The sequence below is a fragment of the Mytilus trossulus genome, chromosome 5 (genome assembly GCF_036588685.1).
Source record: "Mytilus trossulus isolate FHL-02 chromosome 5, PNRI_Mtr1.1.1.hap1, whole genome shotgun sequence".
Taxonomy (NCBI): Eukaryota; Metazoa; Mollusca; class Bivalvia; order Mytilida; family Mytilidae; genus Mytilus; species Mytilus trossulus.
In genome coordinates this window covers 7705024-7722386 of record NC_086377.1, presented here as the reverse complement: position 1 = coordinate 7722386, position 17363 = coordinate 7705024, and the positions used below count along the sequence as shown (strand labels likewise).

The 17363-nt window shown below is 31.9% G+C and overlaps 1 protein-coding gene across 1 annotated transcript; it reads left to right on the top strand.

The window, feature by feature from the left end:
- Positions 1 to 6063: 6063 nt before the first annotated feature.
- LOC134718496 (putative inhibitor of apoptosis) lies at positions 6064 to 11583 on the top strand. The gene is made up of 4 exons (XM_063581072.1): positions 6064 to 6601; positions 7539 to 7723; positions 8231 to 8246; positions 11064 to 11583. The coding sequence occupies exons 1-4, from the start codon at positions 6121 to 6123 to the stop codon at positions 11303 to 11305; spliced, it is 924 nt and encodes a 307-aa protein (XP_063437142.1). The 5' UTR covers positions 6064 to 6120; the 3' UTR covers positions 11306 to 11583.
- Positions 11584 to 17363: the final 5780 nt, after the last annotated feature.

The window sequence follows — 17363 nt, the reverse complement described above, 5'->3', positions numbered from 1 at the left end:
AACATCAGTACCAAACGAAAACCTCTCCAAATATTAAGCTTAATAAACTTTAACCAGAATAAAATTTACCAAGAAAATTCGACTGCTCAGATTGACGATGTCGTGCTGAATGATCATCAATATCGTTTCTGAACACCTGGAAAAAACATATTAAATAAGATATTTTAAAATTGATATGTGGTTCCTTCCAAGTTTTGACAGATCTTGACATAGTTCATCAATACAATACATAATATACCAATGAAATTAAAAAATACAATATAGCACATGCAATTAAAATGTCCCCACTACATGAAAAATATCACCAAATTAACAACGGTTAATTTAATGTCACCCTAAACTCCATTCTTATAGCCAACACCCTAAATAATAAATCAATATACCAAAAGCCGATTTATTCCCTCTACCAAGTAAAAAATTAGCTTTGTTAGTAGGTAGGTAATGTAAACCCAACACCTGATCAATACATATATCTCCTTTGGTATATAAAAAAGGCCAGTAAAACGCCGATCTCCACAAAGGTAAATTATAGTATTATATGCCTTGTACATGAATACATAAGGACTTACAATAATAGGCAAACTGGGGGAACATACCAACCATTTATATCTTCTGATCAATAAATCTATCTCCTTTGGTATAAAAAAAACGGCTAGTTATACGCCGATCTCCTCAAAGGTAAAATAAAAGTAAAATATGCCTTACACTGCTGCATGTATACATAATGACTTACAATATAAATAGGCAAACTGGGGGAGCACACCACCCATTTAAAAGTTGCCAATAGACAGTGAACGCATCAATACACATTGAATATACATTCCAATACCTGGAGTAAAATACAGGTAATTGATGGTGTTGATCACTTACAAACCAATTAATTTCATGAGGACCCAAACAGGGAATCCAAATATTAAAAAATATGTACTGCATAACGGCAGTCATCAGTATTTATGATACGACTTATATAATTCTGTAATTTCATTCTTTGCCCTAGGTATCTATTCAACCTCTTAGAACAAATGTGCTTCAAACAAGTCACAAAAAAGGCTTATGCAATATCTTGATAATAAGTCTTCCTACTGCCCTTATATGAACAATAAAAACAAAGTTTTAGTTATCCGTATACCATAATGCGTTTATCTCTCATAAAATCTGCCACAGAAGCCATATACATTTAACAGTCGTAAGTTCTATCCAAATAGAACTATGGTGTACTTCGTATTCATGACACATACCATGAGCAATATTCTTAAGATTTTCTACTGAACATCCACTATATCCAGTTCCACTGGCATCACTATAAACATAGTATGGCACGAAAAATTAGATACAACATGTTAGATTTAACACATTTAAGATTTACCAGCCAGAGTATAAGCTGCTCTTCACTTTGGACTGAAAGTCCCATGTTAGATTTGAAGAATAGGCTGATTTAACATTAATGCTGATGATTCACCCATAATATAAGCCACATTCCTATGACATATATACGAAATGGATATAATCTGGCAAACGGAAGCTACAGTTCTCCCATAAAATTAAACTAAATATTTCGAAGATAGTTGAACTGGTTTTATGATAACAAACAGTTATGACAGTCTCTCAACTGGTATGCTTAGGATATCTTGTCTGTAGCAATGAAATAACCAAATATATCAATGTATAACTGGGAGACCATATGGACACAACCACTTTGATCAATAAGGTCTTATTTAACTCAGCTAGCAATATCTATACTCACGCTAATATCAGAATCGGTGCCAAATCCATAATCTATATACATGAAAATTTCTTTTCATTCACCTCAATTTAATTATTGGTCAAGTAACTTTAGTAAATATATAATAAGCAGAACTTAATCCAAAAAGGAGGAACCTGAATGTCAAACTTAAAACAATAAAAATCTGTTTAATTAGATTGCATAGCTACCAAGATATCTTCAAATTGCACAAAGGTATTCTCCATAGATGTAAATTGACATGACCTATATCTAAAATTAAAACTTTCATTACCGTTGTTTAGAATAGAGGTAGCAAGTGAAAGCCAGTGAATTAGCAAATCAATGGTTTATCATCTGTACATTAAATAATAAGTCATCTAAACAAAAAAATCTTCGATAGCTTCTTAAACAAAATAACTGTATGTAATAGCAGAACAATTGTTTTAAAACAAATGGACAGCCGTTAAGTATAAAAATGTATTTCATAAGCGTGTAAAATGGTATCGGTAATTGTCGGTAATGAAATCATGACAACAAATGTTATACCAAAAGTCAATATGTCTCTATAATCTATCTCTGACGATAATTTTAGACTGACCTTGTTTTATTCAAAATAGTCGTGTGTGATAAAGTGTGCACTCGATTGACTACCAATAGAAATGTTTTAAATACTCATCTTATATAAATAATTCCGTTTTTGGCCTATCGACTGCTTTCGGGTTGAATAGGCATCTATTCCTGAAACATTGGTTATCCACAACCATAGTAGGCTCCTTTCTGAAACTTAGACTGACTTCCGCTCGTGCTGGACATGTTGCAATATAACCGGAAAACGGCATATACCATCGGGATGAGGTTCTCAAAAGGGCTGCTGTTGAAATTTTAATTGTTGTTTACTAATGCTGAAAATGTCCTGTTGTGAAACACCATGCAGTAAATTCCTCAAGTAATAGAGATTCTAGGTTCATTGTCAAATTCAAGATAGGCATCGTACCAAGAAAATTCGACTGCTCAGATTGACGATGTCGTGCTGAATGATTACATAGGCAATAAAATACCGCGAAAATAATTTTAAGCGGGAAAACATTACGCCCTCTATGCTGCATATGATGAAACACCCAGGAGAAATTAATTTCACTCTAATGCACTGACCGTTTAAACGAATGAAATTATAAATATAATAACTTAATGTATAAAGTTATCACATGTAAGTAAAATTTATTGACTGGTCTTATTATTGATAAACATGTTCATAACTTCATATATATATATATGTATACGAGAATGTGATACTGAGCCTAATCTTAAAAAAAAACAAAAAAAAAAACAAACATGTAAAATGCAGCCTAAAGTCTGCAATCATGGCAACTTTCCGTCATCAACAATGGTTTTGTGTGCAGTATGTCTGGCTCAGAATCACTCTTTCTCTTACTATACACATTTGTGGAAAAATAAAAAAAAGATACTTTGAGACTGCAACAAATACCAAACAATCCAATAAAAAACGACATATTCAAATGTGTCAAAAAGAGGGTCACTCCATTAAAAAAAATGAAAATGCAGTAAAAACATGAAAGTGCAGAAAGAGAGTGAGATAGAGAGAGAGAGGTAGAGAGAGAGGGGTTACATTAAAACTTAGAATTCGAACATGTCTAAAAAAAAAAGCCCCTTGGCTGTATACATATCTAATTCCACGTTGGCTCAATTGCAATTTAGAATTCAAAATGTTTTCATGACATCGATTATACAATATAACAACATGAACAATAAGCAAATGTGGTATGACTACTCTTAGTTAAAATCCAAAGCAAACTTCTGTTACAGTATCGAATAACATATCGTATAATCGGCTATACAAGGACCCTCGCGAAAAGTACAAAACAATAAAATCGACTTTTGTTTCGAATGAGAATTGTTCAGGATTTCAATTATAAATTTACAATCTACCTTCTGAAATGTACGTTAATGAGAGAAAACATCTTGTTAATGTATATTTTAATGTTTATATATATAAACTACGTTTTATCAAGGAATAGTTTTCATCGTGAACAACGTTAGATAACTCAAACATTGTTTGTGAAGTATGTTCTGTTTTGTTGCAGTTAAACATGTTAAAGTTAAATGATACAAAAGAAAATAATTATTCTATTGAAAGACGTCAAATCAACACGTAGTGGTAATAAGTGAAAAATTATAGAAACTTTGCTATTTTACAAGTTGAATTATAAAAAATATAATTTTCATTTATATGATTAAGTTATCCTTCAGACCTCAAAATAAATAAAAAGATGTGTATTCTATACATCACAAATGAACAGCAGGTAACTTCAGTCCTGACTATGACAACGAATTTCAAATTAAATGTTAAAAATAAAAGTAAAAGTAAAAACAACACAAAACACTAAAAAAACAAATGTAAACATATATTATACATGTACTAAGTTAGTAAAAAAGAACCGCACTACAATCTGCACTTATAGGTGACTTCTGTACCTTTTGTCTAATCAAAGGTATCTGTTTTACAATGGTCTTTTGATGTTCATGCGTTGTTGCACTCTATGCCCTTGGTAGAATTGGTTATAAAAAACATGGAGAGAGATGATGCTTGATTTATCTCTTTCAAAAAAACATAATTGACATGCGACTAAAAGCAAACTATGAGCAAACAATTTGGATAAGAATTAAAAAAAAGAAGAATTAATCACAGACATCAACATAATTATAACAGAAATAGTTAAAATAGTCTTACAGATGAAATATAAAAACAACAACTATTATAGGTCTACGTTTTACTATTCTTTACGTTTAACATATTTAAATATGGATTGAAATGTATATCCTTTTAAACATCCATTCAAAATTTAAACGCCTCATTAATTCTTTATATTGTAGGTGTAAAATATTTAAAGATATGCAGTGCATATGAACAAATACAAATTACACAATTTGTTATTTTATATATGCAAGATTACTAAGTAAAGTTTAGATAGAAAACCAGATGTAGGTAACAAAGAGTAAGTAGCTATCTTATTGATTTTATTTTAAATATACACGTATATATTTATTGTGTACAACATTTGCGATTATATATCATAATAAAATCTATGTTGTTGATAGCAATACATAGACATTGTGATTCAATTATGATAGTAATGCATACGGTATAGGGTGACATCAGTATTATGTGTAGCTGTTTCAATATATCAAGGTATTCGCTGATTTTCTGTTTTGAAACAGTCGTGTGGTGTGGATGAAACTCACTGGTCATAATTTTTTCCAAAGTCTTGAACATCGTCAGTTTCTGCCAATTTTGATTCAATACAGTTTGCTTTTCTCATATGCGGAATTTTGTTATGATGATGGAAAGCCATTTAAGGTTAGGGGCGATCTAGAGCTTTTCAAAATCAGTGAACGATCAGACAAAACATTTACACCATTAAAATTAAACACTCATTGTTATTTTAACCGTAATACTGTACATAAATACTTATCCAGGCGTTCGTATCAGTTTTTGTAGAAACTGAAATAAGGCCAGGCAAATTGTTATATTTTAATCAAGTTAAAATGGACTTTTCATAAACCAATGATACAATTAATATTAGACACATATTAACCGTTTGATTATCGTCAACAAGTTAAGTGGATTCGTGCGTGAATTGTTTACAAAAGTCTGGAGAAAAAACAGAGATACAAAGTCACATATAAGTTACTCGTACATGATGATTTTGTCGTTCATATAGACATGGGTGAGAGTAGGTATTTTTGTAGAAAAGTCAAGTGTACCATTTAGAAATTTTTTAAGACATACACTTAATTCCTGTATTTCTGTAACGGGTTAAGCTCTGGTATCTTGTTTTTAATTCATTTCTTTGTCTATGTTTCTCTTTTCGAAAAAAATACCATTGATAAGACTATTGAGTAACAATGCAACATGCTAATAACATTGATTTTATATCTCTTTCAATGCGTATTCCCTATCAATATTGGATCGCGTTTGATGAGGTGTCAATAATAATTTTTATCAGTATCACACCTATTTCGTATTTTATTCATTAGAGTACAAAATGTATGGTATGTATTTCCTGTTAAAATACACAAACAGATATGAACGAAACACTTAGTTTCAGTTTCGGATTTATTTCTTTAAAAAATTTCAAAAACATTTAATATCCCTTTAAAGTCCCAATACCCCATGTAAATCAAAAATCTAGTATATGACCATATCACATATATAATAGGTGCTGATAATTCTGATTGGCTTCATAATCGTTATATTGTATAGATAACTACTACTATCAATAAAATGTAAATATACACTCGTACTACTTATAGGACATGGGAATACGTACAAATCAGGAAGAAAATAAAACTAGTTATAACGTTTAGTAGGTCAAAACATGAATCGAATCGTTCAGTGTAGTTCTCAGGAATCAAATAGTGAGACGTATACATTTACAACGAACAAAAGTCTGGCTGATTTTGGTTTAAAGTCCAGTTTTAATCGTAGTGAGAAGCTACATGTACGAGGTTTGGAAGAAAAGCGAGGCGTTTTCAATTATGAAAGTAAAACAAACATTTCCAAAAATGGAGATATTGAGTCGGGTATACAAAACCAAGGACAACAGCATCAAACAGGGATGGTCGGTAATCGAGGATTATTCGCGCATACTAATGAACATACAAATGAACGAACTGAAGAAAAACAACCATTTATGTTCACAAAAAAACAAATTGGTGACAGGAACGAAAGGAGAAGTACACGTGCAAAATTTAGATCTTACTCGAAATTGACAATTCGGAAACAATCTTTTATTGGTTGGACATCAGAATGTATGTTACAAATAAGGCAGTTTGCGATGGCTGGTTTCTTTTACAAAGGTAAATATCTTATAGCAAATCTATGATTATAAAACCAACTGCATTTACAAGTTATTATCCGCAACAGCAATGGTTTATTGCATTTATCAAGTTTAATTGTGCAAATATACAATGTATATGATTTGTTAAAGTATTCTTTAACAAGATCTGTCATATTCATAAAATCTCAATTTTTCCAAAAAAATCTAGAACTGTAAAACTGCAAGATATTTTTCAGTAAGATGTTACACCTTACTCGAATTACTGTTTCTCTTTCAAATTTTAAAAAAGACAACTTTATTTTTTTCAAAACTGTCGTCAAAAATTTGTTTATTTTAAGATTATCTGATAACTGTCGTAATAAACAAGGTTGTAAAATTATAACTTATTAATTCTGAACAACAACTGGTAAAAGGTAAGTAACTCCAAGGTACGGAAATATATTTCGTAGGAAGTTGACATATTTTGAATAAATATATATTATGTGTACAACTGTCCCAAACATATTTCTATGATATAAAAATATGATCTGAAGTTATTGTTTTCTGTTGTTGATTTTCAACCATTTAGTTTAATAAGAAAACTGCACCGGCAAAAGCCAAATCCCATAATTAGAGTTTTGCTAATTTTGTTTGAATATTACTCGCAGGTAAAAAAAAACCTCATATTCAAGAAAAAAAACTCATAAAAAGTGACCGAAATATTGTTTATATTTTCTCTGAAAGGTTGATGTCCACAAAAAATAATCAAACATGCGTGGCCTCATCATTGCACATTGTCAATTATCGTAGTTCCCGAATACACATTTGAAATTTGCAATGATATTGGCTTTTAAAAAAAAGATGTGATAGATACATCAATTAGACAACAAAAACAGACCAAACTTACATTGATGCATCAAGCATGTCACGAGAACAACCCAGTCGACAACAATATACAAACAACTTTTTTTTTACAGGATTTGCTGACATCGTGGCTTGTTTTGAGTGTGGTCTTGTACATAGACAATGGCAGAAAGACGATGATCCTGTCAAAATACATATTCAGTTGCAACCTGACTGTCCATATATAATGGATCTGGTAGCAGAAGGTATTCAGTCATGTGAAGACCTTACAAGTTTTGAATCAAATAGTTGTGAAGAGGTAGGTTTTCACAATTAACAACCCAAATAGAATATCCATAAATAGAATCACTTTGGGGACCAAACAACTACAATGCCATATTCGAGCATGAGCAGTATGAAGCATACACATATTGTAGAAACAAACATGTGCAATTAGATACAGAAATACACTTTTTCTGGCAATTTGTATACTTAGAAACTTATGGCGGTTTAATTGATCTGGAATGGTAATAGTTTACTGTTCACAATTTCCATGTGTGTGGCTAGCTGTTGGGATCGTACACATGTTATAAACTAGTAAAGATAAAAAAAAATTAACGACACGAAGCTGTAGCTATGTACGACCCGATTATCATTCATAATTTTAAAAAAAGGCGTTCCCTACTCAACAGCATTAATTTTGTCTTTTGCAATTAGAAATAAATACAATGAAAGAGTACGTCTTTTCAGGACGCAGCATAACACCATAACCTAAATAATATGTTTATGTGGATAAATTTATCGATGTGACGTATTCTATTTTTAGGATATGGAAATGAATGGTAAGTATTACACAACTGTTTTACAATTATTGTTCTAATTAATAAGTTTTCTGGAAGAAGAAAGTCGGTGATCATTGTTTGTGTCTTTTCTACTCCAAGAACATATGTCGAACAAATTTGTTGCATGGATACCCCGAAGTATTAATACCTTAGTCTTTCCTTTTTTTAGATGTTGTTAGTTTTGTTTCTTTAATCTGATATCTTGTGTATTTGTTAGGAAGTTTATCGATAAATGTCGAAACGTGTAAATCATGATAACTGTTGCCCGCATGATCTGGTATGAAAATTAATTAATCTATATATGTATTGCTGTGACATTCTTTAATGTATGGGCCTTCGTTTGTTGCCGAATATATTAATAGTATTTCGATTATTGGTGTGTACACACGTATGAATGTAACCTTGTTTGTGTTTATATTTGGAATATACAAAAACAAATATATGGTATTCTAGACAATTCAACAACTCTTTACAAGTTACAAAATGAGACATTGATTGACTATTTGTCATTGTATGGCTTCCGACAATGAACAAAGACAATACCACTTAGTGAGCTGTAAAAAGCTTTAAAATGACAAATGTAAACCAATTCAAACGAGAACAATAATTGACAAATTCATGGACAAATAATGAACGAATTGCAGGCTCCTTACTCAGGACAGGCCTATACATATAATGTGATAGGTTTTAAGATGTTAGCAGGCACACAACCACCTCCTACTCGTCTCAGTAGTGTAACAGTACAAAGTATATTAAATTATAAAACACAGTTGTAAAATCTTTAACTGCATATGGATACAAATAAATAAACATTTAACAAAAGAACAGCATCGTTTCATAAAGCACTATGCCTTATAGACTTTGCTCGTTTTCATGGCCGAAATGTGACCTATTGCTGTTAACATTTATGTCACGTGATCCCTGGTAGTGAGTGGTCTCATGAGCAATTACATAATTGTCTAAAGATAGAGTACAAATATTATGTTTGACAAGAAATTGAAATTATATTAATTTTCCAAAGGTATTTTGACATTTATTTAAGTTTAGATGACCTCAATCAATGATGATTTCCTTCAATCAGTGCATGGTTGGTTGTTATGGAATTTCTATTTTAAAGATGACGATGGCTGTGTCGAAATCGTCGTAACCACAATCTTTCCTCTTTCCCCGATATTTTAGGCAACGATACAAAACTGTTTATTTTTATATTGGCTAGATATAAAGGAAGAGGGTTGAAGATCACTAAAAATATGTTTTATATCACAGCATTGTTGCATCTGTCCAAAATAAGGCGCCTCTTGCCTTTGATAGTCTTGTATGAGATCTACTTTTATTTTTTGGTGTGTAATTCGGAGTTTAGTAAGACGTCCATCATCACTATACTAGTATACATTTTTATAAAGGGCCTAGCTGAACCTAGCCTCGGCTATTGAAGTTTCTCGCTGCATTGAAGACACATTGATGGCCTTCGGTTATTCTCTGCTCTTTGATCGTGTTGTTATCTCTTTGACACATTCTTATATTTCCATTCTCAATTTTATTATTTTAATTGTTTAGAAGTATCTGCTAACCAGTTATAGCCTTGCTTTATCAACTTCTCCACTTGCAATCAATTAAAATAAAAACCACTTTCCTTTTCCAAATGCACCTGTTTCTCTTGTCTCTTGGTAGGTGTCATTGTGTACAAACTGTCATTTTGAAAGCTGTTCATAAAAAAATGAAAACAACACGTTTAATAATTTCAATGCGTCCGAAGCGCTTTTCTTGATTTACCTTCATCAGGAACGCTCAAAGCGAAACATTTGAAATTCGAGGATGTTTAAGTCCCGACATCGTGTAAGAGCTATATGACAAATAAAAACCATAAAATTGATAGCCAAATTCATCTTAAGTCAACTTTGCCTCAGGGATTTGAGACCTTAGTTTTTTTAATAATTTTAAAATTTATAAACGGAAAATTTTAGAAAAGTTAATTAAATCATGTCAGTACTAACTTAACGACTACTGAGCTGACATAAACTATGAAACACCTTAGAAGATGTGTCGTTGGAACTGCCGTTTGAATTATCACAGACATTTTAGTTAATAACGCTTTGTTGAATACAACCGTAAAAAGCGACACGATTCAAATAGCAAATACATTTCCTAACATTGACTACTAGTATACAACTTGAATACAAACAAATACTTACGAGTAGCTCGATAAGATTTGCTAACGAAGTTTGATCGATGGTAATGTTTTTTTTTATGTTTTAGTAACTAATAATCATGATAATTAGCGATATTCTTACAGCTTATACTTATTGTGAAAAGTTAAACCGACAAGTTTAAATCCTGCTGCCATCAACTCCCAGGTACAGAATATACGTTGGGATTTGCTTTTTTTTCAAAAAGGTTTTAAACCATAATATTATTAACGGTATGATTTCATAACATAAGTATGGAAATAAAAAGTCTGTAAACATTATGTTGACAGCAAATTGTTACCTCCGCGCTATGGTTTTTGCTTTTTTGCTTTTAGTGATTGGTCTTTTTGAAAAAAGAAAAAAATCTCTGTTATGGCTCAAAAGATAAATGTCAGAGAGGTTGATTGATAAAGGACTATACCACACTCCTTGATATTGACAGTCGTTCATAGCTAAATCACTGGTTGAAACAAATACAACTTTTTCAACTATATGCACAATATCGCCACATCCTTTTCTTGCAAAACAACTGATCAAACAATTGTTTTGTTGTGTCATACAAATTTAACACACGTTGACTAAAACTATTACGTTGGGAAATTCCTTGGTCATATATATTTCTTTTCTTTAGATGAATGTACAGGAAGAAATAAAGTAGTTACAGCGACTGCATCTATTAGTTCACAAGACTCAACAACCGATGAAAGACTTTTGTGCAAAATTTGCCTGACGAATCCATTGCAGATAACAAATCAACCATGTGGGCATTTCGCCATGTGTGAATCCTGTTATACTCGTATTAGATATGAAAACAACCGATGTCCTATTTGCAGATGTTCAATCAAAAGTACCATTCGAACATTCGTTCCATAAGAACATTTCAGCAAATGGAAGATATTTTAAAACTTCATTGCAAGATAAAAGCAAACAGAAACAGTAAATCGTATACTGAGCTTTTAAACGCTTATGTCGAAAATGATTTGTATGTCTGGTGTGCCAAAACAATATATTTGTAAATGAACTATACTATTAGCAATGTTTAAAACATAACAACTAAAAGATTGATTTGTGGGTTCTGTCTAATAAACTGTTTGTTTGTTAAAGTAGGATCTTATATATGTCATAACACAATTTTTTAAAGAGTAGAAATACAATCAGCCACAAAATCATTTTTGTTAGCGTTTTATTTAATGGGTAATCATACCCAAGTGTTCGCCTATATACCTGTTTTGTTGACATACATGTAGTACTCAACGTAGAGACCTGAATCATTGAAGATGGGCGAATGATACCATAGTGACTGTCGAACTCATAGAAACAAAAATTAACAACGCCAAGGATAAAAAAAAAGACAAATTAACAGACAATAGTTAACAAGCAAATCGAACCCTCAAAAACTGGGGATGATCTCAAGAGCTCCGAAAAGGTAGGCAGAGCGTGCTGCACATGTGGCATATATCTGCTGCTCATGTTATAACAAACCAGTAAATAGTCTTATTCGGTAGGTTGCTTTCGTGAAAAGGGACGGGATTGTAGTGACGACATATTGAACATATCCAATATCATATCATCTGTGAAACGGATATTCCATAACGGTCAACAAACTCGTGATGGCATCCCAAAGTTTTCCTCACTTTTAGTTTGTGCCTCGGATTTCTTTTTCCCTATCGACTTATGAATTTCGAACAGCGGTATACTACTGTTGCCTATATTTAAGAAGAGATGGGAAGTACGAATATATATATACTCGTTATTCAGACGCTGCTGGCATGTTGCTTCATAAAAATAGAAAGATCACAATTTGGAAACTGAGCTCATTTCTTTTGTTTTCAACTGACCCTCATTATCAGTTTTTATGTGTATGTCAAGATATGAGGCAGACTCAATTGTGACTGTTTGATACTTTATCTCAATCAAGTTTGATGGGGTAGATGCTGTTCACATAGTCATCAAATTTTGAATTACAGCGTGAGGGAACATCATCTATATATGGGGAAGTAAAGTTAAAGGATATTACTTAACTTCTTATCTTTCTTCCTAAGAAGTTCCTGTATAAAGTCAGTCTCATAATACTAAAGAAACAAGTTGGCAAGAAGAGGAGCACAATGGATTCCAATTGGAATGCCGACAGTCTGTTGAAAAACACGTCCTCCGAATGTAATAAATATGTTGTCAATAAAAAAATCAAGCATCTTGATAATGTCAGTTTCAAAGATTTTTTGTTTGAATCAGATTGGTTTGGGTGATTCTTTACAAAGTAGAGTCGTTTAGTTTGGAATGAGGAATACTTGAGTAACGTGCAGAAAAATCAAATGTTTTATTACAATAAAATTGAGAATGGAAATGGGGAATGTGTCAAAGAGACAACAAGCCGACCAAATAAAAAAACCAACAGCAGAAGGTCACCAACAGGTCTTCAATGTAGCGAGAAATTCCCGAACCCGGAGGCGTCCTTCAGCTGGCCCCTAAACAAATATATACTAGTTCAGTGATAATGAACGCCATACTAATTTCCAAATTGTACACAAGAAACTAAAATTAAAATAATACAAGACTAACAAAGGCCAAATGCTCCTGATTTAGGACAGGCGCAAAAACGCGGCGGGGTTAAACATGTTTGTGAGATCTCAACCCTCCCCCTATACCTCTAACCAATGTAGAAAAGTAAACGCATAACAATACGCACATTAAAATTCAGTTCAAGAAAAGTCCGAGTCTGATGTCAGAAGATGTAACCAAAGAAAATAAACAAAATGACAATAATACATAAATAACAACAGACTACTAGCAGCTAACTGACATGCCAGCTCCAGACTTCAATTAAACTGACTGAAAGATTATGATTTCATCATATGAACATCAGGCACAATCCTTCCCGTTAGGAGTTTAGTATCATACCCTCATAACATATATGAGAATAACATAACCTGTGTCATGCCAACAACTGTTTTTAGAATAAATGTGTTTAGTTCCGACGCTAAGACCTTATCAGTGACTCAATATTAACGCCAAAATATGCAATCTTTAATGACTTGACAACAGTATCGTAATTATATCCCTTCTTAATAAGCCTATTCAAAGGTTTTGTAAGTTTCTGAGGTGAATACTGACACCTTTGTGCTTTATAAAGAATATTTCCATAAAAAAATGGATGTGAAATACCTGAACGTATAAGAAGTCTGCATGTTGAGCTATATTTACGAATGATGTCTTTATACCGATGATAAAATTTAGTAAATGTTTTGACTTTAGTCACCATCTAAAAACGGATACTTAACGATATGAAATGAAAAATCATTCCTTTTATCATAAATTTTAGTATTCAGCTTTCCGTTAGTAATATAGATATCAAAATCGAGGAAAGGACAGTGGTCATTGTTAGTATTAGCTTTATTTAAAGTAAGTTCACCAGGATAAATTTCATTAATATACATAATGAAGTCGTAATTATTGAGAGCCAAAATATCATCCAAATATCTAAAAGTATTATTAAATTTGTTTATCAGATGTTTTTTTGATGGGTCTTTGCTTATTTTTGTCATAAATTGTAACTTATAACAATACAAAAAGAGGTCCGCAATAAGTGGTGCACAGTTAGTCCCCATTGGAATTCCGATAATCTGACGATATACGGAATCCCCAAAGCGAACAAAAATGTTATCTAGTAAAAAATCAAGGGCATATATAGTATCAAAGCATGTCCAATTAACATAGTTTTTTTGTTTATTGCTACTAAAAAATGACCTAAAAGAGTTTGAACATATATATTCACATTCTGATTTTTTGAATGCCCATTTAATTAGGTGTGTAATTTTTTTCCTAATGAGAATGTGAGGCAATGTGGTATACAGGGTAGAAAAATCAAAACTTTGAACAGATTCAAAATCTCCAATATAAGCATGCAATTTATCAAGTACTTCCAACGAGTTCTTGACACTCCAAAAGTAATTTATTTCACTATTTTCGAAGGCCTTATTTGAACAATTTATTATAAGGTTTTTAATAGTACCAAGTGTGCTGGTAAGAAGAATAGACAATTTAGTAGTTGAACAATGGCTTGACGACGAAATAAATCTATATTTGTAAGGGGTTTTGTGTAGCTTCGGAAGCCAATACATAGTTGGGACTTTCATTGTATTTGGCTCTGCGTGTAAAGCGGTGGTCAAAAGTATATGTTTGTTACAGATTTCGTTTTCTGAAAATGGAGTCAGTTGGAATGTTGGTGAATTGGTGATTTCCTTTTTCAGAACCTCAATGTAAAATTTACGTCAAACAATAATAATATTATTAGCAGCTTTATCGGCCGGGACAATAACAAATTCCTTGGCTAGTTCTTTTAGTTTATGTTTGATACGAGAAATAGGTTTATTGTGGTTATTGTTAATAGTAAAATGTTCTTTAAAATTTGAATACGTATATCAACTATCTTCATTACTGAATTAAAAAAAGAGTCCAAAGATTTTTTGTCAGCTTTTTCCCGTTTTATCCATTTCATACAGTAAGTATGGAGTGAGTCGTGGATGATATTACGACACTCACTTCAATTAATAATTGACGGGGGACGATATTTAGGTCCTTTACTGAGGAATGATTTTAACTCTCGGTCTTGAACGATGTTAAGATCTCCTGTTATAACATGGGAAATGGGTCCGAAAATATATTCGGAATTACTGCAATTACATGAAGTAGGTGTATTTTCACTGATATTAACATCTTTACACAATTGACTATAATTAAAGACAAATTTCCGGATAGATTTCTTGTAAATATAACAAATAAGAGGTAGCTCAGTATTGTCAAAATATCCAGGAATTTGTTCTTTAACAGAATTGTCGTTAAATATACCGGCAATATTTACAAAATCTAAGCCTTTATTGACATACTTAATTTTTATAAAATGTTTTTTATGATCTTCAGGGCGATCAATTTTGGGAAATAATTTAGAATAACAATATGCCATAATAATTTGAACAATTTCATACTTAGGACTGCTATATGAAATTGTGTTGCAATCCTCCAAAATTTTATTTAACTTATAAACCGGTAATGAACAGAGTTTAGTTAACAGATAATGTCTGTCGTTGTTTTTAGAAATAGAAATTAGGTCCGAAATATTGGTATGACTGGACCGAAATTTTCTTTGATTGCGATTTGTTCTACGACCGTGAGAACGTTTTTCAGAAACTATATCCAAAATGTTAACGGAATTGGTTCTTGATATATTACCAATTCCCATGATATTATCATTTAGACCGAGAGGGTAAACTGTCTGTAATTTTTTAATCCAATTTAATTCAATTATTTTCCGTGATCGTACAAACTTTGAATGCGATTCACCAGGCTGCTTATTTACTACTTCTAAAGGTTGAACTGCTACATATTTAAAGGATGGTTGTGCTTCTTAAGGTGTTGGTAAATGATACTTTTGAATTTATTTGGTCTTTTAAAACGATATAGATGTTCTTAAGTGCGTTTAAATAAATATCGTCCAGTTTCTCCTACGTACTGAATACCACACCCCGGTTTGTTCCATGTGAGTAAATAAATAATACTGTTGGTTTTTCAAGTAATATCAGTTTCAAAATTTAAAGAAAATGTGCGACCATTAAACGTGGACCTTACCGTATTGTTGGTGGAAAGACGGGGACATGTAAGTTTTTTTTTGGCATGACACTTATCGATAGAAGGGTAACCACGATTTTTATTGTTAAAAATGTTAGCGATGGTAGTATTTTTAGATAACCGATTTTGAAGATTGAGACGTGTAGATACCCTTTGAACATGTTTAGTATTTAGTATTTTTCCATTTCTAAGCTTCATAATTGTTTTGTTAGTGAATTACATAATAAAGGAGCGAAGATTGGCGTCCAGAATATGAACCAGCATACAATAATTTAAGTTTTGTAAAATTGATAAATTTGTTAGGCTGAAAATGTCAAACGCTATCAGTATTAATTACCCGAAAAAGATAGTGTATATCAGGGTAGGACTGATGGCTGACTAAATAGAATGGGGCTGAATATTGAAATACTACTTTTTGATGAACATTTCTAAAGTAATGAACTAGAGCAGTTCTCGCTCGGACACACACTCCATAATCTAGTATATTATAAGATCATAAACCTGAAGCACGGGGAGTCACTATTAAAAGTCAGGAAAATTGACGAAACAAAATGCTGACCGTGTACATGAATAGTTTTTTTTTATATAAAAAATCCAAATCCATGAAAGGTCAAACGCCTACAACCAATTCGAGATTAAAGATTGCTATTTTCCCAGTGTAGTACAATAAGTAGTGTTCCAGAACCCCGGTTCAGCGGAAACGGAACAATTTTAAAAAGGTGGACTTTTTACATTTTTTTGGACCCCATTTCATGTAGTTTATTTGTTTGTGTAGAATTTTGTATCATACTAAATGAATTTCAGTCTGCGTATATTAAACTGAAGTTGCCAAAATTAAACTGCTAGTATCATTGGCTTATATTTCCTTTATTTGGAAACACAACAATTGGCTAACAGTGTGAGTGTGTTAAAAGCTGTAATCTGGTAGATAATATCAAATTTTATTGTTATGACATGTATAATAAACAATTGTCCTAATTTTCCGTTTAGTGGGACAATCTATCGATTCTAATTGTTTTTCGTTCACATGACTTCTTTGTTTAAATTGAACAACGATCTTGTTTGGGAATCACCTTCAAATTTTATAAAATTGTGAACGAACATTGTACAGAATTTTTTTTTTTTAATTTCCGCATTTGTCAAATTTTCTTGATATTAGTTTTACGTTGTTTGAATCGGTGCGATGTACAGATTTTTACATTGTAATACTGTTTCATATATTTGGTTTTGTTATTTGTGTCGTTTTGTTGCTGTCTATTCAAGTAATCATACTCTGATTATCATGTTTGTCATTAAGTATATTCAAGGG